We start from the raw sequence: 23,677 nt of genomic DNA, 5'->3' as shown, positions 1-23,677 counted from the left end.
CTAAAGGCAAAGCTCATTCACCCTGACACTTTAGACTCTTACTTAAAGTTTATTTGTTTAGTGTTTATGGTTATCAAAACTTGTCTCTATATAATGTTGGTGGAAGGACTTGCTGTTTATTTGGTCTGTAAATTTTGCAGGGCTTGTATTATTTCTATACCTAAAAACATGAAGATGAATATGGATGAATGATGAATCATTATCATTCAATTACAATCCATCACCACGTTCACCTTATCAAACATTTATGTTTTATTCTAGTATTTTGTCCATCTATTTTTTTTTTCTTTTGAACTTTTTCTTTTGTATTGTGGTATAGGCGATTAACAACATTGTAATAGTTTCAAGTGAACAAAAAAGGGACTCAGTCATACATGTACATGTATCTATTCTCCCCCAAACCCAGCTGCCACCCAGGCTGCCGTGTAACATTGAGCAGTTCCATGTGCTATACACTAGGTCCTTGTTGGTTATCCATTTTAAATATATTGGTTTATTATTCTTTACTTTGGCTATTTTTCTATCAAGGAGACCTAAATTCTAGCCATGATTATATCACTTGATGGTTCTTAGTTTTATCATTCATAACTATTAATAATTTGATCAAATTATTTCTATAGTCTTTTAATTTAAATCTATGATTCTAAAAAATTAATGATTTCAGAAATGCTATGAAGAACATTATGCATAAATAATATTTTAAATTAATTAACCTAAAATTCAGGTTATGCTCTATTAAGCAATTGGACCAAAAATTATCCTTAATTCACTCTATTAATAAATAGGTAAATATTCATCTGCCAAACTCACAAATTTCAATGTTAGAATTTGTTTCAGGAAGCATGGTTTGCTTCAGACTGCTTAATGATATGAGTGTCTGTTTCTTGAGCTTCGCTAGACTACAAGCTGGATCTGGGGATATGAAAAGCCATACTCTCTGACCCCTGCAGAGGATTTAATTTATGAAGCAGATAAAAGGATGAAAAAGAAATTCCAAACACCACAGAAAGATGAACAGAACAGGGGACAATGAGGGAATGTTTTACTGAGGGGGTTAGGTTGATGTCCCTCCAGGTAGAAGTGGAGTGGAAATGGGACTCAGAAAAAAGTTCCATCTCAGAGATGATCTTGGCATGTTCAGAAAATGAGTTTGACTTCAGAGGACTGGTTAGACCAGGAAAGGACATAAGATGAATTCACAAAAGAACCTAGAAAGATGCTAATGAAGGACTTTCAGCTTCAAGATAAGTTTCCATTTCTGTTCTAGAAGCAGTGGGAAGACATGAGCATTTGGAATTGAGAGGTGGAAAGTGAATACATGTAACACAGCTCCTAAAAGGTTTTGTTCAGATGCAAATGCAATGAGTATTTCATCACTTTGTAATAATGTTAGGAGTCACATAAATAAATGGAGAAACTAACTTAAAAGGGGAACTATAATGAAGATTTGTAATTCTCTTAAAGACCAAAAGGAAGATATTCATAAATATGTCCTTTAATTTGGACATATTTATGAATATTGGATCATAGATGTTCTCTGCTTGATTGACAAAGGCCAAAGCCTTTGACTGTGCGGATCACAATAAACTGTGAAAACTCTTAAAGAGATGGGAATACCGGACCACCTGACCTGTCTTCTGAGAAATCCAGAAGGTCAAGAAACAATAGTTAGAACTGGGTATGGAACAATGGACTGGTTCCAAATTGGGAAAGAAGTACACCAAGGTTGCATATTGTCACCCTGCTTATTTAACTTTTATGCAGAGTACATCATGTGAAATGCCAGACTGGATGAAGCACAGCTGGAATCAAGATTGCTGGGAGAAATGTCAACAACCTCAGATAAGCAGATGACACCACCTTTATGGCAGAAAGTGAAGAGGAATTAAAAACTCTTGATGAAGGTGAAAGAGGAGAGTGAAAAAGCTGGCTTAAAATTCAACATTCAAAAAACAAAGATCATGGTATCTGGTCCCATGACTTCATGGCAAATGGATGGGGAAACAATGGAAACAGTGAGAGGCTTTATTTTCTTGGGCTCCAAAATCACTGCAGATGGTGACTGCAGCCATGAAATTAAAAGACGCTTCCTCCTTGGAAGAAAAGCTATGACGAACTTAGCATATTAAACACCAATACAGTATACTAACGCATATATATGGAATTTAGAAAGATGGTAATGATAACCCTGTATACGAGACAGCAAAAGAGACACAGATGTATAGAACAGTCTTTTGGACTCTGTGGGAGAGGGAGAGGGTGGGATGATTTGGGAGAATCGCATTGAAACATGTATAATATCATATAAGAAACGAATCGCCAGTCCAGGTTTGATGCAGGATATAGTATGCTTGGGGCTGGTGCACTCGGATGACCCAGGGGGATGATACGGGGAAGGAGGAGGGAGAGGGGTTCAGGATGAGGAACATGTGTATACCTGTGGCGGATTCATATTGATGTATGGCAAAACGAATACAATATTGTAAAGTAATTAGCCTCCAATTAAAATAAATAAATTTAAAGTTAAGAAAATAAAATAAAAAGCAAAGACATTACTTTGCCAACACAGGTCTGTATAGTCAAAGCTACGGTTTTTTCCAGTAGTCATGTGTGGATGTGAGTGTTAGACCATAAAGAAGGCTGGGCATTGAAGAACTGATGCTTTTGAACTGTGGTGTCGGATAAGACTCTTGAAATTCCCTTGGACTGGAAGGGGATTAAACCAGTCAATCCTAGAGGAAATCAGTCCGACTATTCATTGGAAGGACTGACGCTGAAGCTCAAACTTCAATACTTTGGCCACCTGTTGTGAAGAACTGACTCATTGGAAAAGACCCTGATGCTGGGGAAGATTAAAGGCAGGAGGAGAAGGGGCTTACAGATGATTAGATGGTTGGATGGCATCACCAACTCGATGGACATGAGCTTGAGCAAGCTCCAGGAGTTGGTGATGGACAGGAAAGCCTGGTATGTTGCAGTCCATGGAGTCACAGAGTCGGGCAGGACTGAGCAACTGAACTGAACTGATGTCCTTTAATGAAAATGAGAAGAGCAGTTTAAAGCACTGTAGTCTATTTTCTTCTCTCAAATGAAAGTTGAAATTCACGGACTTGGATCTATTAACTGGATGTTGTTATCCATGGGCCTGCTTTATAATTCCTGTGAATACCGATAGCATGGTAGATCAATGAAGAAACCTAAAAATGCCCATTAACCTTTTCATCTCCATATCATCTAGTGATTTATGGTTCTTTGAATCAAATTAATGTTGTGCCTTCAATTAAAATGAACTTTCGAATGTGGTTCTTTAGAAAACCATAAAAAGTTTGGGTATAATGAATTTATTCCATAGGCTTTTGCTTTTACAACCCTCATCCAGATGTTATGACAGAATCTTATCTCTATCCTGCCAATCAATTCCATTGCTTCCTAGACAGCTCTTTCAAAAAAAAAAAAAAAAAAGAAAAGAAAAGAACCCTTTCAATCCCAGCTGAAATCTCCCAGAAAACTGGCAACATCTACAACTAGGCTTCTAACTGCTAGCATATTATTAATACCAACTTTAGTTCTAAACCACTTGGCATGGATCCACTTTATGCTCTGCCTCACAGAATGTCCTCACACTTCCTAGTCACTGGCCTTATTGCTTATTTTCCTGGTTATAGACACACACACTTCCTGTGGACCTAACACCCACCAATTCTTTTGAATCTTTGGCATTGGTTTTATGTCACTAATACAATCTGGAGTTAACTACCTTGTGTAAGCAGGACTTGGTCTAGAAAATCCTTAGAACCATGGATCTTGGGAGCAGCTTCTCATAAGGAATTTCTCTCCTAGGCTTACATCAGCAGCTGTCAAAATGACTTCTAAAATTTTGCTACTTTCTTGCTCATATAACCAAATGCTCTTATTACCTAGAAGACTGAGTATAAATTCTTTATTTTCTAATCTAAGGTCCTTCCAAAGTCAGGCTTAATATGTTTCCAATACTGCAAAGAACTGATTCATTTGAAAAGACCCTAATGCTGGGAAAGATTGAAGGCAGAAGGGGAAAGAGATGACAGAGGATGAGATGGTTGGATGGCATCATCGACTAAATATACACGAGTTTGAGTAGGCTCTAGGAGTTGGTGATGGACAGGGAAGTCTGTGTGCTGCAATCCATGGGGTCGCAAAGAGTTGGACACAACTGAACTGAACTGAACTAAATCGATATTCGGTTTAACTAGTTATTAGCAATGCAAATGCTAACAATACAAAGCTTTTACTCTGGTCACACTAGGCTCTGTAGTGTTGCCAGTTGGGACATACTATATGATGCCCAGGTACTGCCTTTTCTCAAGCCATCTCCCTGTTCTGGAATGTTCTCTCCTCTCTACCTGCACAAATCCTATCTACCCTAAGAGTCTAGTTCAAGTCCTCCATCATTATAATCAGAGTAACTCACAATAATGCCTTCTTTTCTGAGTTTAGAAAAACACTATCTCATTTAATCCATGCTTAACTCATGTGACAAAGTCATGCTACATAGACCACACTTTTAAAGCAGCACTTTAACACTTTTATTAACATGCATAATACAAATTACTACCGTAGACCCTTTCCTAATAAAGATTTTGACCAATTTTACCTTGGCTTTGAAAGGTCTAAGGGATTTAGAATTAGCTAGTGTGGTATAGTTTAGGTTTTCCTTTGAACTTCTTTCTTTTTTTTCATTTCACAGATTTTCTATCATTTGTCCAAATGTATACTTGCTCAATATATTGAAAACAAAATTCAAGCTGTTTTCTATACCTCTGCCATCCTATGATGCTTTTGTATAGTACGACACACAGCAATACACAATGCAGTGCACAAAATGCATTTGTTTATTGAACACCAAAATTAGACTTCGATTTTCTAAGTATTTATATCACAAGAACAATATGGGGCTTTATGGGGGAATAAAAATATAAAAATAAATAAATTTGTGGTTTTCTGAAAACACAGGCCTAATGTGAGATACATCAACTTACACAACATCATTCAGCTCCAGTCTGGTGTCTGGAGATGGGTTTATCAGGATGTAGGAGAGGGTATTTTGATGATCATTCATTTCATCTAGAAGATAAATCAATGCCAAGTTAGTTATACCACTTACAGAAAATTATGGGAATTACTGCAGAGCATCTCACCTTCAAACCACACAGCTGTCAATAATAACTTGCTATAGGTTTCCCCACAGCATGACTGTTTATATAACTTTGACTATTTTCAAATCACTGTCACTGGAAATATCTGACAGGCACTCATTTTTTGTTACAATAGATGTTTAAAAAATACAGTATCTAATTCTGTTCACAACAACAGTCACACACTACCTTGTAAGCTATTACGCTAATGCTTTTTGTAACTCAAAGTATTACTAATATAGAAATGGCTACACAGGATGTTTACTAGATTTGCTATGCTTTAATAATTATTAAAAAATTGTGGTTATAGACAATGTGTACCCCAATGTTCATTGCAGCACTGTTTATAATAGCCAGGACATGGAAGCAACCTAGATGTCCATCAACAGATGAATGGATAAGAAAGCCGTGGTACATATACACTATGGAGTATTACTCAGCCAATAAAAAGAATACATTTGAATCAGTTCTAATGAGGTGGATGAAACTGGAGCCTATTATACAAAGTGAAGTAAGCCAGAAAGAAAAACACCAATACAGGATAGTAATACATATATATGGAATTTAGAAAGATGGTAATGATAACCCTGTATACGAGACAGCAAAAGAGACACAGATGTATAGAACAGTCTTTTGGACTCTGCGGGAGAGGGAGAGGGTGGGATGATTTGGGAGAATGGCATTGAAACATGTATAACATCTTATAAGAAACAAATCGCCAGTCCAGGTTTGATGCAGGATACAGGATGCTTGCGGCTGGTGCACTGGGATGACCCAGAGGGATGGTACGGGGAGGGAGGTGGAAGAGGGGTTCAGGATGGGGAACACGTGTACACCCGTGGAGGATTCATATTGATGTATGGCAAAACCAACACAATATTGCAAGGTAATTGGCCTCCAATTAAAATAAGTAAATTTAAATTTAAAAAAAAAAAGAAAAATTATCTGTATAGGTCTTCTTCCAAAGAAAAAAAAATTGTGGTTATAGATTGCCACCCCAGACAGGAGCACTGATATGGAATATAGTGTGAAAAAAATCATCTAATGACATTGTGTTTTAAAAAACACAACAGATATGTATCTAAATAGCATGAAAACCCTAAGTACATTTGACTTCCTTACATAATATGTCTGATATAAAACATGGTATTCTGGAAGAATGCAGAGTTCTATGGATCAGATTCGACTGTAAGTTTCCACGGGAGTGTGCCACTGGATAATCTGCTTTTTCTCTAAAACAATTCATATTCTAAAAACAAACAGCTGTGCCCTCTAAGTTTTGTCAATTCACTCTGAAGACATCATCAGACTTCACCTTTGGAGAGTTGACTTGACATTGGAAAGGAAAATAAAACAGCTTTGGGACTCAGGTTTTATAGTTTCAAGGCTACTAGAAGGTGTAAATACAGAGGCTTGCGGATACACAGTCAATAAATATTAATCCTCCTAAGGGTAAAGATTTTAAGCTGGAAGGGCACTGTTTCAAAACCTGCTCTAGAGCCACAGTCCTCTCCAGCTACTTCAGTTAAGATAAGGTTGGCTCCTAAAAATGGTACTAAAATTTCCAGTTTCATCCAGAAATCTAAAACTATATTTCATATCAATAGGGATACATCAACATGAAAATAACTGCATAAAATTAAAGATGATTTTTAGGCCAATACAGGTGATTCTAATAATTTTCTACACTGGAAAATATATATTATTTTCATAAAATAATATCTACCACAATGTGCTTCTAATTAGAAACCTGTCACTGGACTGTGAAAGATAGTATTTTCAGTTATGATCTTTCAAGTTGATATGCAGATGTGACATTTTTAAGTCTATAAGTGAAAATTTTTATCTTACAAGGAAGTTAGACTGCAATATAATTGAAGTCTCCAGTAAATTTGCCAGTAAAATTATTATAATCATAAGATTATCAAATTAATATTCAAATAAAGGAATATACTCAATTGCATAACCCCAAGGCAGACACAAGGGATTGTATCCTGCCATGGGGATAAGGTTACAGCAAAATAGAGAATGCCCTGTGAAATCTGAAATTCAGACTAAAAATTAACAAGTTTAAGCATATTATGTACCAAATATTGAATGTAACATGCTCATACTAAAAATCATTTGTTGTTTATCTGAAATTCAAATTTAACTAGACATGCTCTATTTCTTTTGGCTAAATCTGTCAGTCATACTAGGGGGTGTGTGGTTACGGCTAATTCAAAATGCTGGAGCTTGGAATTCCAATGAGTATATAACAAGCTTACTCCAAATAAGGTGCGATTTCACCTCAAAGCATATTGTACTGGCAGGAGATTACCAAAATCCTTTTTTTATACAGAAAGCAAGTTTGACGTATGCATTCTTCTTGAAAAATTTCTCCTGTGTATGAGTTTTCACATAGGCTAAACAAAATAGCAGCAGTTAATACTGCATCCTGGAGACTGAAGCGTGACGCCCTGAAACGTAACAGGTCATTAGAAAATCTCCACCTCATTTGGTTCTCAACTACCATCTAGTTGATAACCTGAAAAAGTAAAAAAAATTTCTGTACAAATTCCAAAAGGTTTTGGAAAGACCTTATTTATTTAGTTTCATTTTAACTGTTGAATATACTACTTTGAGAGTGCTTCAGCAGTAAGGAACCCATCTGTCCACACAGGAGACAGTCGGAAGAATCCCATGGACAGGGTAGCCTGGACGGCTACAGTCCAGTCCATGGGGGTCACAAAGAGTCAGACACGACTCAGCAACTGAGTACGCATACTACTTTAAGCTTAAAGGTACTTCACCTAAAGTAATATCTGAGATTGAAGAAACATGTATTGAACATATTATCTGATTAAAAAATAAGTGTGGTTTTCAATTTTGCTGCCATCCTCTAGCACCCCCAAATGACTTACAGGAGGCATTTTTATCATTAGTTGATGATCATAATTTAGTGCATGATTTTTGTTATTTTGTTCTCCAGTTTGCTCATTTAATAATGTTAACTAGGCATGACTGTGCTTCCCTGGTGGCTCAGATGGTAAAGAATCTGCCTGTAATGTGAGAAACTTAGGTTCAGTCCCCGGAGAAGGGAATGGTTACCCACTCCAGTATTCTCACCTGGAGAATTCCATGGACAGAGGAGCCTGGAGGGGTACAGTCCATGGGATCGCAAAGAGACACAACTGAGCGAATTTCACTTTCACTTTCAGGTATGATTCAGTTCAGTTCAGTAGCTCAGTCGTGTCTGACTCTTTGTGACTCCATGAATCGCAGCACACCAGGCCTCCCTGTCCATCACCAACTCCCGAGTTCACTCAGACTCACATCCATCGCGTCAGTGATGCCATCCAGCCATCTCATCCTCTGTCGTCCCCTTCTCCTCCTGCCCCCAATCCCTCCCAGCATCAAAGTCTTTTCCAATGAGTCAACTCTTCTCATGAGGTGGCCAAAGTACTGGAGTTTCAGCTTTAGCATCATTCCTTCCAAAGAAATCCCAGGGCTGATCTCCTTCAGAATGGACTGGTTGGATCTCCTTGAAGTCCAAGGGACTCTCAAGAGTCTTCTCCAACACCACAGTTCAAAAGCATCAATTCTTCGCCGCTCAGCCTTCTTCACAGTCCAACACTCACATCCATACATGACCACAGGGAAAACCATAGGCCTTGACTAGACGGACCTTAGTCGGCCAAGTAATGTCTCTGCTTTTGAATATATTATCTAGGCAGGTATGATTAGTCAGAAAAAATCCTAAATCTGGAGACAACAATGAACAAGACAGGCCAAGTCTACAGATTCACCTATAACAAGTTAGCTGTACTTTCTATATGATTTTAAGCATATTATTTGAGTTATCTTAGGATATTAATATCCTGTTGAAATTCACTAATTTCAAATGCACATGCAATGAGTTTTGACACTGCATAGAATAGTGTAACTTCTACCATAATTATGACACAGAACATTTCTATAATGACAAAAAGTTCCCTCCTGATCTTTTGCAGGTAATTCCTTCCTTTCATGCCCCATCCTTAGAATCACTGATTTCTAGAAACATTCACTCTCCAAGGATCTTACAGTGTGTTTCTATAAGGCTTTATTTCCCCTTTGTGAAATCATTTTGTTAAGTATCCAAGCTGTTGCATGGATCTACTTTATTTTTTTTTAATTTTTACTTTATTTTACTTTACAATACTGTATTGGTTTTGCCATACATTGACATGAATCCACCACGGGTGTATATTAATGCAGTCATTCAAGTTTTCCTTAGAATTGTGGTTACATAAAATATAATTATATGCTTTTATTTTTCATCTATTTCTTTCTTTACATTTTAAGTGTTTCTTTTAGACAACATAAAGCTGGGTATTGCTTTTTTTAATCCCGCCTGATGACTTCTGCCTCTTAATTGAAATGTTTGAAAAGTGAAAGTGAAGTCTCTCAGTTGTGTCTGACTTTTTGCAACCCTGTGGACTGTAGCCTACAAGGCTCCTCCACCCATGGGATTCTCCAGGCAAGAATACTGCAGTGGGTTGCCATTTCCTTGTCCTGGGGATCTTCTCGACCTAGGGATCAAACCCAGGTCTCCTGCATTGGAGGCAGACATTTTAACCTCTGAGCCACTAGGGAAGATAGTTGAAATGTTTAATCCATTTATATGTAATATAAATATTAATATGGTTGCTGCCACTTGCATATCTTTGATACCCTGTGGACCGCAGCACAACAGGCTTCCCTGGTATGAAGTATCAATACAGCAGGATTTAAATCTACCGTCTTGCAGTTGTTTTTCACTTGTTCCAGATGTTCTTTGTGCCTCTTTCTTTTTTCTCTGCCTTCTTTGGATTAATTGAGGTTTTACACAGTTCTTCTTATAATCAGTCTGTTTTATTTGAAACATTGGTTATCAGTTATATCTCTTTGGTTTTCCTTTTATGTAGCTTGTCTAGGTCATTAGTTGGCAATTGCTTTTAAAAGAACCAAATAGTTAATATTTCAGACTTTTCAGGCCATATGAGCTCTGCTGTACTTAAACTTTTTCAACTGGAAAGTGGAGGCAGCCATAGAAAATGCAAATATCAGTAAGAATGATTGCTTTTATTTTTTCCAGAAACTGGCATGCTACCATTTCCTGTCCCTTGCTCTAAAGCTTAAACACACCGCTTTAATTTTTCAGTGTCTACTCTTAAAAAGCACATCACTTTACATGTAATTTTACAAACTTGCGTGTGTGCTGAGTCACTCCAGCCATGTCTGACTTTTCGCACCCCTATGAACTGTGCCTTCAGGCTCCTCTGTCCATGTGATTCTCCAGGCAAGTGTACTGTAGTGAGTTGCATGCACTCCTCCAGGGGATCTTCCCCAACCAGGGATTAAACCCATATCTCTTACGTCTCCTGCACTGGCACACAGGTTCTTTACCAATAGCACCAACTGGGAAGCCCTTAACAACTTTACTATATTCTATTCCTTCCTTATTATTTATTTTTGCCACACATTTTGCTTCTATATATATATTATAAACCTTACAATGTTTGTCATAAATGGTGAATTACTTTTGAACAAAATTTTAAAAATAGAAATGTATCTTTTACATTTGCCCATATGCTTATTTTGTTTAGATCTAAAGTTCCACTGGCATTATTTTTCTTCTATTTAAGAATTTCTTTTAACAATTTCTTTCATCCTGAAAGCTGTTGTTGACAAATTTTCTCAGCTTTTGCTTTTTAAAACTGTCCTTATTTGCTTTTAGTTCAGAAAGATATTTTTACTATGTATGGTGTATTAGGTAGACTATTTTTTTCAGTACTAGAAACAAGTTTCTCAGTTGTGATTTGGTTTGAGAAGTTTCTGACATGAAGGTGTCTACTGTCCTTATGTTTGGCTCTTCCTTATGAAATGTCTTTTTCCTTCTGCTTTTGAGGTATTTTATCATTGACTTCCAGCATTTTTTTAATATTGTGTCTTGGCATTATTTTATTTGTTATATTTATATTCCTTGAGCTTCACTGAGCTTCTGAGATCTTGAATAGAGTTCCCACCAAATTTGGACAAAAAATGTTGATCATTAGTTCTTCAAATATCCACTCTCTTCCTCCTGTTACTCCAATTATGAAATTACTCCATATTATACCACGTGCAGCTAGCACCACTTTTTCAAGGCTTTTGCTTTTTCTTTTCTTCTCTATTCTGCATTTTGGATAGTCTATTGCTATGGCTTTATGTTCACTGATGTTTTTATTCTGCAATAGTTATTTTTATGTAAATCCCATGCAATACACATTTTAATTGGAAAATATATATTTTTCCAAGTAAAATATGGAAAAGTAAAGTATTACAAATACTAACCTATATGAGCTTCATGTCTTCAATTTTTCTCCTTATCATTCTGTTTTCATCTACCATGTTGAACATATAGATCATATCATATTATAATAACTATCTCAACATTCATATTTTATGAATCTGTTTCTGTTGACTGATTTTTTTTTTCTGCTGGTACTGGTCATATTTTCTTGTTTGGGGTCCATTTACATGACTTCCAGCCTGTAAAAGGCCTAAATCATTTGTTAACATCTTCTCGGGTAACAAAGTTATATGCCAATTTTTCCCAACACCTGTACACTATTGGTTTATCTTTTTCTAGTTGTTTAAATTGAGGCTATAAACAATCATCATAATTGGAAACTTCTTCTTGCTGTTTCAATGCATTTAGAAAGCTCATTTTTGCTCTCATTGACTATTTATACAAACATAATAAAATGCCGAACTCATAAGATGTTGAAAGTAAATGTTCATTCAACTAATTAAATTTTTTCTCAATGACAAAAATATTTTATTTTATTCAAATGTCCACATTTTTCTTAGACATATGCCAAAGCACAATATTTGATTTCCAGGTGTAAGGATAAAATACATGTATTATTAAGTGCAATTAAGGTAACTGTGGAGTTAAATTATGTAAAAATATTGACATCATTGAGAAGTTAATGCTCTGGGAAGGTTATGATACAACTCCATGAAATAAAACTTTACAGTTTTACTTTAGGGAGATATGGAAAATTCATTGCAGAAATAATTGCGTTTATCATAAATCATTATCAGCTCAGCAGTTACTTCTTTTGAAAGCTTCATTACTTTATCTATTAAGGAAACTGCTGAGTTTGTTTCTTTCTATTAACAGTCCATATACAGAATGAGATTAACATAAAACCCCAGGTTTTATCCTCCTGTGTCTGCCTCCTTGTGAGAATGGGTCAGTTCTGGAAATATAGAATAACATAAAATCATCTACTTTCTGGAAATCTATACTGGCAGTATAATGATTGCACATATCAATACTATTTTATTAATACTGTGAAATGGTGAATTACATATTTCAAAAAACAGTAAAACTTCAGTATTTGTCAGTTTCTTTTGAAATAAAAAATTATTATTGAAGTCATTATAGTGATCTCAGATACTTATATTATTCCTCCCATGTGCTAAATGTTATAAAATATTTTAGAAGAATATCTAACTTTGGTGCCTTTCCCTCTTTGGTAATGTTTCAGGACAAATTTATAACCTTTTATTAGAAAATGTACTTGACCTATTGATTAGAATTTGGGGGAATTTTTAACGAAAACACACGAAAATGATCAATGATTTATAAGAGAGTCTGAAAGTAGAAGTTGATGATATTATTATTACTATTACTGCTACCACCACCACAATATATATCTTAGGTTTGGGTGGGAATAACAATTCTTTCTTATTGATTTTGCCTGTTTCTATCCCATACAGAAGAGAATAACTAAGAATTAAATTCACCATGTTAACTATAAAACCAGCTCTTGCTTAATCTGTTCATTATTTCAGGCAAATTATAAACTTATTTAACAAAGAAACTAAGGCTTCCTGATGGATGTAATGAAAGCCACGTCTAACTAGTAGTTACCTCTGTCACTTAAAAAGATTTCTTTTTTTCCCCCATTGACGTTCCTTTGTTTACTAACAATATGAACAAAGGGATCCATGTCAAAATCGGAACCTGTAGCACTGGTCATATCAGGGACACTTACTTGCCAATTTATAATGGCAAATACATTTATATAATATATAAACTATATAATTATATATATGCAATATATAACTATATATAAAATATATAAATATCAAATATTTATAAAGTGTGTGTCATTTTGATAGTTAAGAATATTTCAAAAGTTATTGAGAATAATTTTAGTGAGTATCGGAGCCAAATAAATTGTTGAAGAATGATGCCAGTAAGTTTTTAAAATTATATTGAAGATATTTTCCAAAAAAATCAATAAAAGACAAGCAGAACTTATAGGTCATCACATTAGTTAATTTCTCAAGACATGCAGGTTCTCATTCTGTCTCCCAATCCCTTGAGGCCAGATGTGTTCCACTAGTAAAATTTTTAGATTTAGGGTACATAATGTATTTCATGTAATAGTCTCAGTTGGGTCTGAAGCAGCAAGGTTCATATTTCTGCAGCAAACATATGAATATTCACAATACATTTGATCAAAGATCCAAATAGCTTCAAGCAGTTTGGATCAACTTCTGTGGTTAAACAAGGTTTGGTGTTGAACCTACTTAAAAATTCAGTATCCAGAAATTTTGGATTTTAAAAGTACCAGTGAGAGATTATATACCTGTAATGGCACCCCACTCCAGTACTCTTGCCTGGAAAATCCCATGGACGGAGGAGCCTGGAGGGCTGCAGTCCATGGGGTCGCTAGGAGTCGGACATGACTGAGCAACTTCCCTTTCACTTTTCACTTTCATGCATTGGAAAAGGAAATGGCAACCCACTCCAGTGTTTTTGCCTGGAGAATCCCACGGATGGGGGAGCCTGGTGGGCTGCCGTTTATGGGGTTGCACAGAGTTGGATACGACTGAAGCGACTTAGCAGCAGCAATCTAACTAATGTCCTTTGGAGAATAGGTATATGTTTATCTTAGACAACAACATGCACAAGCATTTACATTATTTCAGCCTAACCTGTAGAGACAGGCTGTATCAGGAAATACTAAAAATTTATCCTCTGGTTTTAAAGAATTACCTTTCTTTGGGAATTGAATATGATAAAAAAAAATAAGTGAGAGATAGTCTGTGCCTTCAGGAAGCAAGGTTAGTTGTCAAAAGTTAACAATTTAGTGACCTTTTAGATTTTAAGCATTTTTCAGTGTTTCTTTATTATTTCCTATTATTTGAGATATAATTTTTTTCTTTAAACAGGATACAAATAACATTTCTAATGTATCATTTATAAAGCAGCATTGTTCTGCAAGTTTGGTAATTTTTCAGAAAGAGAAAGAAGATCTGGGAAAGGATACTGCTGAAGACAGGACGAAGGAAAGTAAGAATCCTTTCTAGCTGATAGTGTCTCAGCGAAGGGGCAGAGAAGAAGTGAACTGAGGGTAAACATGAGCTGATGATGCAAAGACATGGGATGTAATTAGTAGATAAAAGAAAACACAAGAGACAGATTGAGGAGTAAGGAATGTGTGTGCACATGTGTGTGCACATGTGTTTGTTTTAGGATTAAGGGAAGGAGGCATGGTTTCCTTAGAAGAGGAACTAAGAGAATAGAAAGGGGGAAATATGACAGATTAGGGGAGGGGAGTTAGATGACAGGATTTGGATCTGAAAGAACTAGGAAGGAGGAGGACTAAAAGCAGAAGGAAATAATCCTTTCTTTTCATCGGAAACAAACAAGGTAATTATAAAATTAATTCAGAAGAAGAAATATCTAAATATAGTTAGGCAAATACTGACAAAGAAGAGTGAAATGTCCCTAGCCCTACCCAATATGAAAATACACTATAAAGACTGCAATTAAAACAGTGGGTGATTTTTGTCAGAACAGGCAGACAGACCACTGTCACATAATAGAAAGTCTAGAAATAGACACAATAACATGTATGAATTTGAGGTCTGCTAAAAGCAGGATCTAAAAATCAGTGGAGTGGGGTGTGCATTTTAGTAAATGGTATCACATAACTAAGGGCTTCCCTAATGTGGGAGACCTGAGTTCGATCCCTGAGTCAGGAAGATCCCCTGGAGGAGGACAGGGCAACCCACTCCAGTATTCTTGCCTGGAGAATCTCCATGGACAGAGGAGCTTGGTGGGCTACAACCATGAAGTCACAAAGAATGGGACACAACTGAGCGACTAAGCACAGCACAGCACATTATATAACTCAACGTGGAAAATTATCTTAGAAAATACACAAGTGTGTTCCCTTGCCTACCAAATATACCAGGATGAGTTCCAAATAGATCCTATGCTTGAATGCAAAAGGTGAAACCAAATAAGTAATGAAAAACATAAGAGAATTCCCCTCTAAATTAGAAGAGAGAAAGTTTCTTTTGATCTACTCAAAATAGACCAATAATAATGGGAACAATTTGAAACTTAGATTAAAATATTAAATAACAGAAGTATAGCAAAAAACTAGCCTGAGAAAGAAATATCTGCAATTATTAGCCACAGTTCTAATTTACCCAATGTGTGTGTGTGTGTGTGTGTGTGTCTGTGTGTGTGTGTGTGAGTGCTCAGTTGCTCAATTGTGTCCTACACTTCGTGACACTATGGATTGTGGCCCACCAGGTTACTCTGTCCATGGGATTTCCCAGGCAAGAAACGAGTGGGTTGCTTATCTCCTATTCCAGGGGATCTCCCTGATCCAGCTATGGAACCTGCATCTCTTGTGTCTCCTGCATTGGCAGGTCGATTCTTTAACCACTGTACCACCTGGAAAGCCCCCTCTAAATTATTAAAAACAGAAATAAATCTATAAAATTGGCTAGAAATGAAAACAATTCACTGAAAAAGACTCTTAATCACATGAAAAGATGCTATACCTTATTATAATAAGAAGGCACACTGAGATACCACTTGAATAATCTATTAGAATCGCAAAACACATAAAAGTCTAACGACTTTCTGTTGGCAAGATTTTGGGAAAATAGTCTTACATACTTTGCTAGTATAAATACAAAATCATACACATTTAAGGATGAAAAAATTTCTAATAGCAAAATTATATATATTTAATCTCTAATCCAATAATCTCGCTTTTAGATATCCATCCCAAAGGTACACTGGGAAAAAATACAAAAAGATGTATGCATATGCCTATTTATTGCAAGACTCTTTGTAATCAGAAAAGGCATGAAGGACTTGTTTAATAGACTATTATACCTCTATACAATGAAGCACTAGACAGCTGCAAAAAGAAATAAAAACTATTTCTATATTCTACTAAATCAGTGATCTCCAGGATATACCATTAAGTGGAAGGAGCAACATGGGAAAAAGAAAGAGGAACATATCATGCTTCCAACTACATTTTAAAGTTTATATTTATACATGGAAGAATATACCATAAAGTTAAAAAAAAAGTTACTCATGAGGAAAGAAGGAGATTGTGTAGAAGTGATGAGGAGTGATGTTAAATTTTTTTGAGTATAACTTGTATGAAATATTTGGCTTTGAATTGTGCACAAAGTTTGCATCACTAAAATACAAAAAAAAACAAAAAAAAAACAAAGTCAAATTTTAGGAAAATAAATTCTTAAACCTTGAAAACAGAAATAAGTTTAACTTGATATCCAACTGGTGGTATAACTATAGCAAGAAGAACTTTTGCAAGACTTGGAATTATTTTAATAAACATTCCTTTGGGTTAGTCTATAAGGAGTACATTAAAAATTCATGCTTTGGCAATTATAGTGTTAAGACTAGCACTGTATTATTATTCTGAGACTGTTTTATGTAAATTGTGAAAAAGCAATATGAATTTTATAATTCCATCATTTCTATTGTTGCTGATGAGCATTGATATTGGCATAGCAGAAAGTACAGCTACAGGATAGAAAAAGTTAAATAAAAACCCAGTAGCCTGCATTGTAATTGTAATTTCTTGATGAACTGGTGAAATTGTTTATCTGTCTACCTATCTATCTTCTGCCTAATCTTTTAGCTCTCCCCAACAAACTTAGAAAAAGTGAAAAACGCAGCAAAGTGAACATCTCTAAAATTTGATTAGCATTTTGAGTGATCCTGGGAGAGATGACTTAATTTAGGTGGGGAGCATTTAGTCCTACAGAGAGCAAGGCAAGTCTATGACATATGGTTGACGTCATGACAAAAAGACTCAGGAAGCTATCTGAAGAGGCTTCCACTGGTCAACTTTAGAATATGATGAGTAATTAATAACACACATATAAAAACATAAAATAAATTTATATCTAGGAGTTCATAATCGTAACAAAAAATAGTTAAAAAAAGAAAAGGCGGGGGATAGAGTGGACCAATTAAGCCTGGAGATTCAGAGTCTAGGAAACCACAGAGTGAGTTTCTTCAAGAAATAGACTGAGTTAGAAAAATATGAGATGGGGGAAACTTAAAAGTGACTTAACAAACTTGTCACCCATCTCCATGAATGGACCTTAATTGATCCTGATTTAGATAAAAAGTATAAAAAAATCATGCCATTTGTGAGATCACTGGAAATTTGAACACTAAGTGAATATTTGATATTAAAATTGTTTTTAAGTGTGAAAATGGTATGTGGCTATATTTTTTTAAATTTAGCACTTAAACGATAGATGTATATATTGAAATATATGGATCTGAAATTAATATGAGATGTGAAGGAAGTTACCGGGCACATACATGGAACAATATCTGATAATAATTGACCTGATAATTACTGACGTTGAAAAATGAGTATATGCAGGTTCCTTAGGGCTACCTTGGTGGCTCAGTGGTAAGGAATCCACCTGCAATGCAGGAGACACCAGCTTGATCGCTGGGTTGGGAAGAGCCCTGGAGAAGGTCATGGCTACCCACTCCAGTGTTCTTACCTGGAAAATGCCATAGGCAGAGGGGCCTGGTGGGCTACAGTCCATGGGGTCACAAAAGAGTAGGACACGACTTAGCAGCTAAACAACTGCAAGGTTTATCATATCTTTCTACATTTATTCATGTCTGAAATCTTCTATATTATAAATTTAAGAAATGAAGAATAAGACAAGAAGTTCAGTCTTGCACAGAAAGGACACCATTTCCCCTGAAACTTCAAACATTCTGGCTTATTTTTAAAACACTCACCCTTTTAATCTTGCCATCATTCTCAGTAAAGGATTTTACCTCTTACTATCATGTAAAATATTACTCAACTTCCTGACAAACACCTACAAGTTTGTCCCTTTTAAAACACTCATCTTTTCTTCACTTCCAAGTATCTAAGCAAGGGCCCCAACTGTGTTCTTTTTATTGTGTTTTCTTTCAACTTCTCCGCTGGTAGCTTAATCTTATTATTTAAACAGGCTCATACCTCTTTCCTCTTAAAAAACAAAACAATCCCTCTTCCCTGTCCACTTCCTCATCCAGCTACTTCCATATTTCCCACCTCTCCTTCAGAATAAAATTTCATAAAAAGCATAACCATTCTGGCAGAGACTGATAATTGTCTCTCAATAGCCATTTGTCTTGTCTTCTGTAATATTAGATTTAGGCCATTGTAAACAAAGCATACAGCTTGCCAGTGGAACATAATGGAAATGGTGTATGCAGCTACTTGGTATTGTTTTTTAACTGAGGAGATAATCCTTTCTTCTCTGGCCTCATCCTCCTTTCTCCCTGATGGAATGTGGACAAAATGACTGACATTTCAACCTGCATCTTGTACCATGATACTTTAGCAATGGAAGCAATAGATTTTGGAGCAATAGACAGAAGATTAAAATTCTATTACCTTGGGGTCCCTAATATATGAAATCCACTATATTCAAGTCTTAATTTATTAATCAAGCTACTCGGATCTGCCTCTCACACATGCTATCTAACTGTCACATAACCAAGGTCAGCAATGACATATCACTGTACTTTCTGCATTATTAATGATTCCTTCTCTACTCCAAAATTTCAACAGTTTTTATATCATAAAGCACATAGGAAATACAATTTTATATCACATTGGGGTAGAAGACAAAATTTCTCATGACTGGAAGTGACCAGCCTCTGACTACACAAGGCCTCACCTGCCTTCAAAAGATATAAAAGATCAATACAATGATAAATCACATAACCAGTCAATAGCATAATATCATACAGCTGCTAAGTCGCTTCGGTCATGTCCGTCTCTGTGCGACCCATAGATGGCAGCCCACCAAGCTCCCACCATCCCTGGGAATCTCCAGGCAAGAACACTGGAGTGGGTTGCCATTTCCTTCTCCAATGCATGAAAGTGAAAAGTGAAAGTGAAGTCGCTCAGTCGTGTCCGACTTTTAGCGACGCTATGGACTGCAACCCTCCAGGCTCCTCCGTCCATGGGATCTTCCAGGCAAGAGTACTGGAGTGGGGTGCCACTGCCTTCTCCAATATTGTATTATGCTACATATTTTGGGTAACTCAGTTCTAGACACTTCAGCCTCTTGTTTTTCTTTTTTTAAAAAACCAATAAAGTAATGTAAAAAAAAAATTTTTTTTAAACTCCAAAAAAAAAAAAATACTTCCTCCCTCATCATTCCAGAAATGCGCATATTTTTTAGAGTTCTCCTGTAGTCTTTCATCTGGGGTTATTCCATCAACTTCTACACCTTGTGCGCACACATGCTAAATTGCTTCAGTTGTGTCTGACTCTGCGACCTTATGGACTGTAGCCCTCTAGGCTCCTCTGTCCATGGGATTCTCCAGGCAAGAACTGGAGTGGGTTGTCATGCCTTCTTCCAGGAGATCTTTCTGATCCAGCTATCAAACCCACGTCTCCTGTATTGCAGGCTGATTCTTTACCACTGAGCCACTGGGGAAGCCGTCTATCACCTTACTTAAAATCTATAAGCTGATGATGTCACAGTCTATAAACACATCTCATTTCTTTTTCTTGAGCACCATTCAGCAGAAATCTTGCTTCTTATGGATAATTATCCATGTGAAGTCTTCCAGGCACTCAAATTAAATTTATTATCTTCACCTCAAGTATTCTTCTTCTAAGCTCAGTGAATGTTACAATTATGAACTACTTGCTCAAGCTAGAGCCCTCAAAAGTCATCCTGTGACTTTCCCCTTTCCTGTCGTTTCTATCTCATATCTAATATATCAAAAGAAATCTGCTCATGCTCTTGAATCACGCCAGACTTACTCAGGACATAGTAGATTAAGACCAATGGTTAAATCAATCATCATGCATTATTATAAAGCACTTAAAAACATTTCACATCTGTAAAGTGCTACAAAATACTGACAGTAATGTAGGAAAAATAAGTGGCCCAGCAGATACACAAAAAGATATGGAATCAAAAGTCACAAGTTTAAGCACTGACTCGAGTGTACACTAGGGTTGGGTAACCCAAGGAAATAGTTTATATCTGAGACCCTGTTTTCTCTTCTGTAAGCACTCTGGTTGCTCATGCAATCAACATGCAGTTACTGGATTTCTGTGTCAGAAAATGTGTACATTGGTTGGCAATACAAAGGTTAAAGGATAAGCAAGACATTTCCTTTCCCTCAAAAAAAAAAAGCAAACATGCAAAACAATAATTGTTTCAAAGCATGTATTCTCAGTGAAGACAACATCACTCCCCAAAATGGAAACAGTTTGTTTGCTGAAGTGGGCAAAAAAAAAAAACACACCATAACATTTGTATATATAAAACACAGATAGACATGCTGTTCTTAGACATACAGTAGATGGGTGGATGAGCTGATTGCCAGTTCTGGGCTAAGCACATTATTATTCATTATCCCATGTCCTTCAGGACAAAATGATTATTATTTCATTTCTACAAATAATAAAATAGCTTTGAGAAATTAAATAATACAACAAATCTACTGGCTGACACTAGAATATAAATTCCATGAATGCAGAGGTCTTGTCTGAACAGGTCATTGTTCTCTTCCCAGTGCCTGGAACTCAGAAGGCAACCTAATACAATCTGCTGAATGGATGAATTATTGTGAACTGAGAATAAGTGGAGAAGTTCAGAGGTCCCTGAGATTCCAAATCCTCTTTTCATAATCTTTATGTTATTAGAGGTGTCTAATATAGAGCTTGGGGCTTCCCTGGTGGCTCAGTGGTAAAGAATCCGTCTGCCAATGCAGGAGACGTGGGTTTGATCCTGGGTTGGGAAGATACCCTGGAACAGGAAATAGCAACCCACTCCAATATTCTTGTCCACGGAAATCCCATGGACAGAGGAGACTGGCGGCCTACAATCCATGTAGTTGCAAAAGAGTCGGTCACGACTGAGCAACTAAACAAATATGCAACAGATCTATATTACAACTGTGTATCAATGTAAGAGCGTAATAGTCACTGAGACTTACCTGCACTGTAAGAGATCCAGCACTACCTGAGCTTCAGATTAAAGCTTTTGAAGACTCTGTGTTTCTGGATCACAACTTACTATAAACACATTTTATAGAAACATTTTCATTCATTTGTAGCTTATCCATTTAGTTACTTAGGAATGCCACACATTTATTTTATTCCAGGCTTCTAAAATGAGATGCAGTTTGTGTGTGTGTGTGTGTGTGTGTGTGTGTGTGTGTGTGTGTGTGTGTGTGTGTGTAAAACAGGCTTTGGAGCCAGACAGCACTGGATAGAAGCCTCAGTCAGGCTACTAGCAAGCTAATTAGCAAGTTATTTAGTTCCCCTATCTCTAAAATGGGAGCGTTTTTGTGAAAATTAAAATTAAATTAATTCTTGTAATGGGTTCAACATGGCGCCTAGAGACCTGAGCAAATATTTAAAATTTTCAACCTCTTTTTAATATCATGTTCATAAATGCCTCTAGGAGGTTAGACCTGTCACTAGTCTCTTCTAACTGACCTGTGAAACATAAAGACGATTCTTAAATTAGTAAATTAGAGCCGACTCTGTTCCAACTAACGGAAAGAAATCACAAGCCCACATCATGCGATACTTGTAAAGAGCATACCATATCCCACTGTAGAAAGACCCAAGTGTTTCATTCTATTTTTCACAAGTTCAGCAAGCTCTTGTCTTTCTGACCTCCTGTAGAGGTTCAGGCGCTGCTGGGTCATTTTCTCCGCGGTTCTACTGGAATGCTTGGGGCCTTTCCTGCTCAGCCTTCGGGCCCATTGCATGCTCTTCCTCCTCAGCAGCGGGTGATCCGACTGGTCGCTGGATGTCGAGTTGCGGTGGTTACTTCGGTGGTGAGCTTGCTCTTTAGCATCTTTGGTGTCTTCCCACTCTTCTACACTGATGGATATCTGAGACTTTAAAAGAAGTGCATATGGTAATTAGATAGCTTAAGAATCAGGAAGCCTAGAGTTCTATTCATATATATATATATTTTTTGCTAAATCTTGATATAATTATATATCTCATGAGAGTTTTTACAGAAAGAACAAGATCATCATTATTGATACTAATTTTATGTTACTAGATCATTATTGACACTAATTTTGTTACTAAAAGTGTTAGAAAATATGTTTGTCAAACTTACAATGAAACAGATAAAATATCCTTGCATACGCCAGTATATGTTTCTTTATAAAAAGAATTTAACATTTTATGTATCAGAGTTACCAAACAACTGGCATAGAGTTGTTTGAAACCAAAACAAAAAGAGCTAGATATTTTATAGAGTTATTCAAATGAAGTCAAAGTAATGGACTTTCCTCAATTTACTCATAGTAGTCCACATGAAATTTAGAAAAAGTATGAAAGTTCATTTATTTTTGGAGTTAATAATACTTTTAAGGTTTTAAATTATTGTTCTTTCTAAAGAGGGCATTGGCATGAACTTTATAAAATGTGAATATTTTATTTGCTCATATGATCCTTAGGAAAACAAAAAGCATATTTTATTTAATTTATGCATTAGTTATTTACCACATAAATAATTGTGATAAAATATTATGATACACTTCGGGAACTGTTTTCAGTGTTCTAAGTGAAAATACGCTATAAGTATTAATATTTCACAAATATATTCTAGAATCACAAAGAAAACTTACATTAGGCTACTCTTCATAGGAAGGAAAAACAATGAAAAAATTCCTAAAGTCCATTTTGATCTACTCTTTTACTACTAAACTTGATTTTAAAGTGAGAAGCTTTCCTTTGATTATAGGCACTTACTGAAATGGAGCAAGACCTTACGGTCCTTGCCCCCTCACCGTGACCTCTGCCTGCCTTGTGTCTGTGGAAACTTTAGTCAATAAGTTTAATCAGAGCAGTGAGAAATGCAGAAACAAAGGAAAACAGTCAAAGGAAACTAAATAATAATAATGTAGTCATTAAGCATAGTCAAGGACCTTTAGTTCTTTTTCAAGGGTTGCACATAATATTCTGAGCCTTATCATTGAGCTCTTTAATATATACTAAAACACCAGGTAGAAAATTACTACATGACGACCAGACTGTAACCAGGACATGAGCTGCCACAATTCCAAGAACTGGCCTCAGAGAAATGGGAACAAATGGCCACTGGAACTGAAGATTAACTGTATCTAAAACAATCAG

The 23,677-nt window shown here is 36.1% G+C and overlaps 1 protein-coding gene across 2 annotated transcripts in view; it reads right to left on the bottom strand.

The window, feature by feature from the left end:
• The window catches only part of KCNT2 (potassium sodium-activated channel subfamily T member 2), a 439,686-nt gene that overhangs the window by 2,615 nt on the left and 413,394 nt on the right, over positions 1-23,677 (bottom strand). For both annotated transcript variants that reach the window (XM_005690450.3, XM_013970060.2), the window contains 2 exons: positions 22,125-22,425; positions 5,019-5,103 (listed from right to left, as the gene is read on the bottom strand). In XM_005690450.3, the coding sequence (XP_005690507.1) occupies positions 5,019-5,103; positions 22,125-22,425 (386 nt within the window). The remainder of the gene's footprint in view (positions 1-5,018; positions 5,104-22,124; positions 22,426-23,677) is intronic.

This window comes from Capra hircus, chromosome 16, assembly GCF_001704415.2.
Source record: "Capra hircus breed San Clemente chromosome 16, ASM170441v1, whole genome shotgun sequence".
Classification (NCBI taxonomy): domain Eukaryota; kingdom Metazoa; phylum Chordata; class Mammalia; order Artiodactyla; family Bovidae; genus Capra; species Capra hircus.
This window is presented reverse-complemented; position numbering and strand designations above follow the sequence as displayed.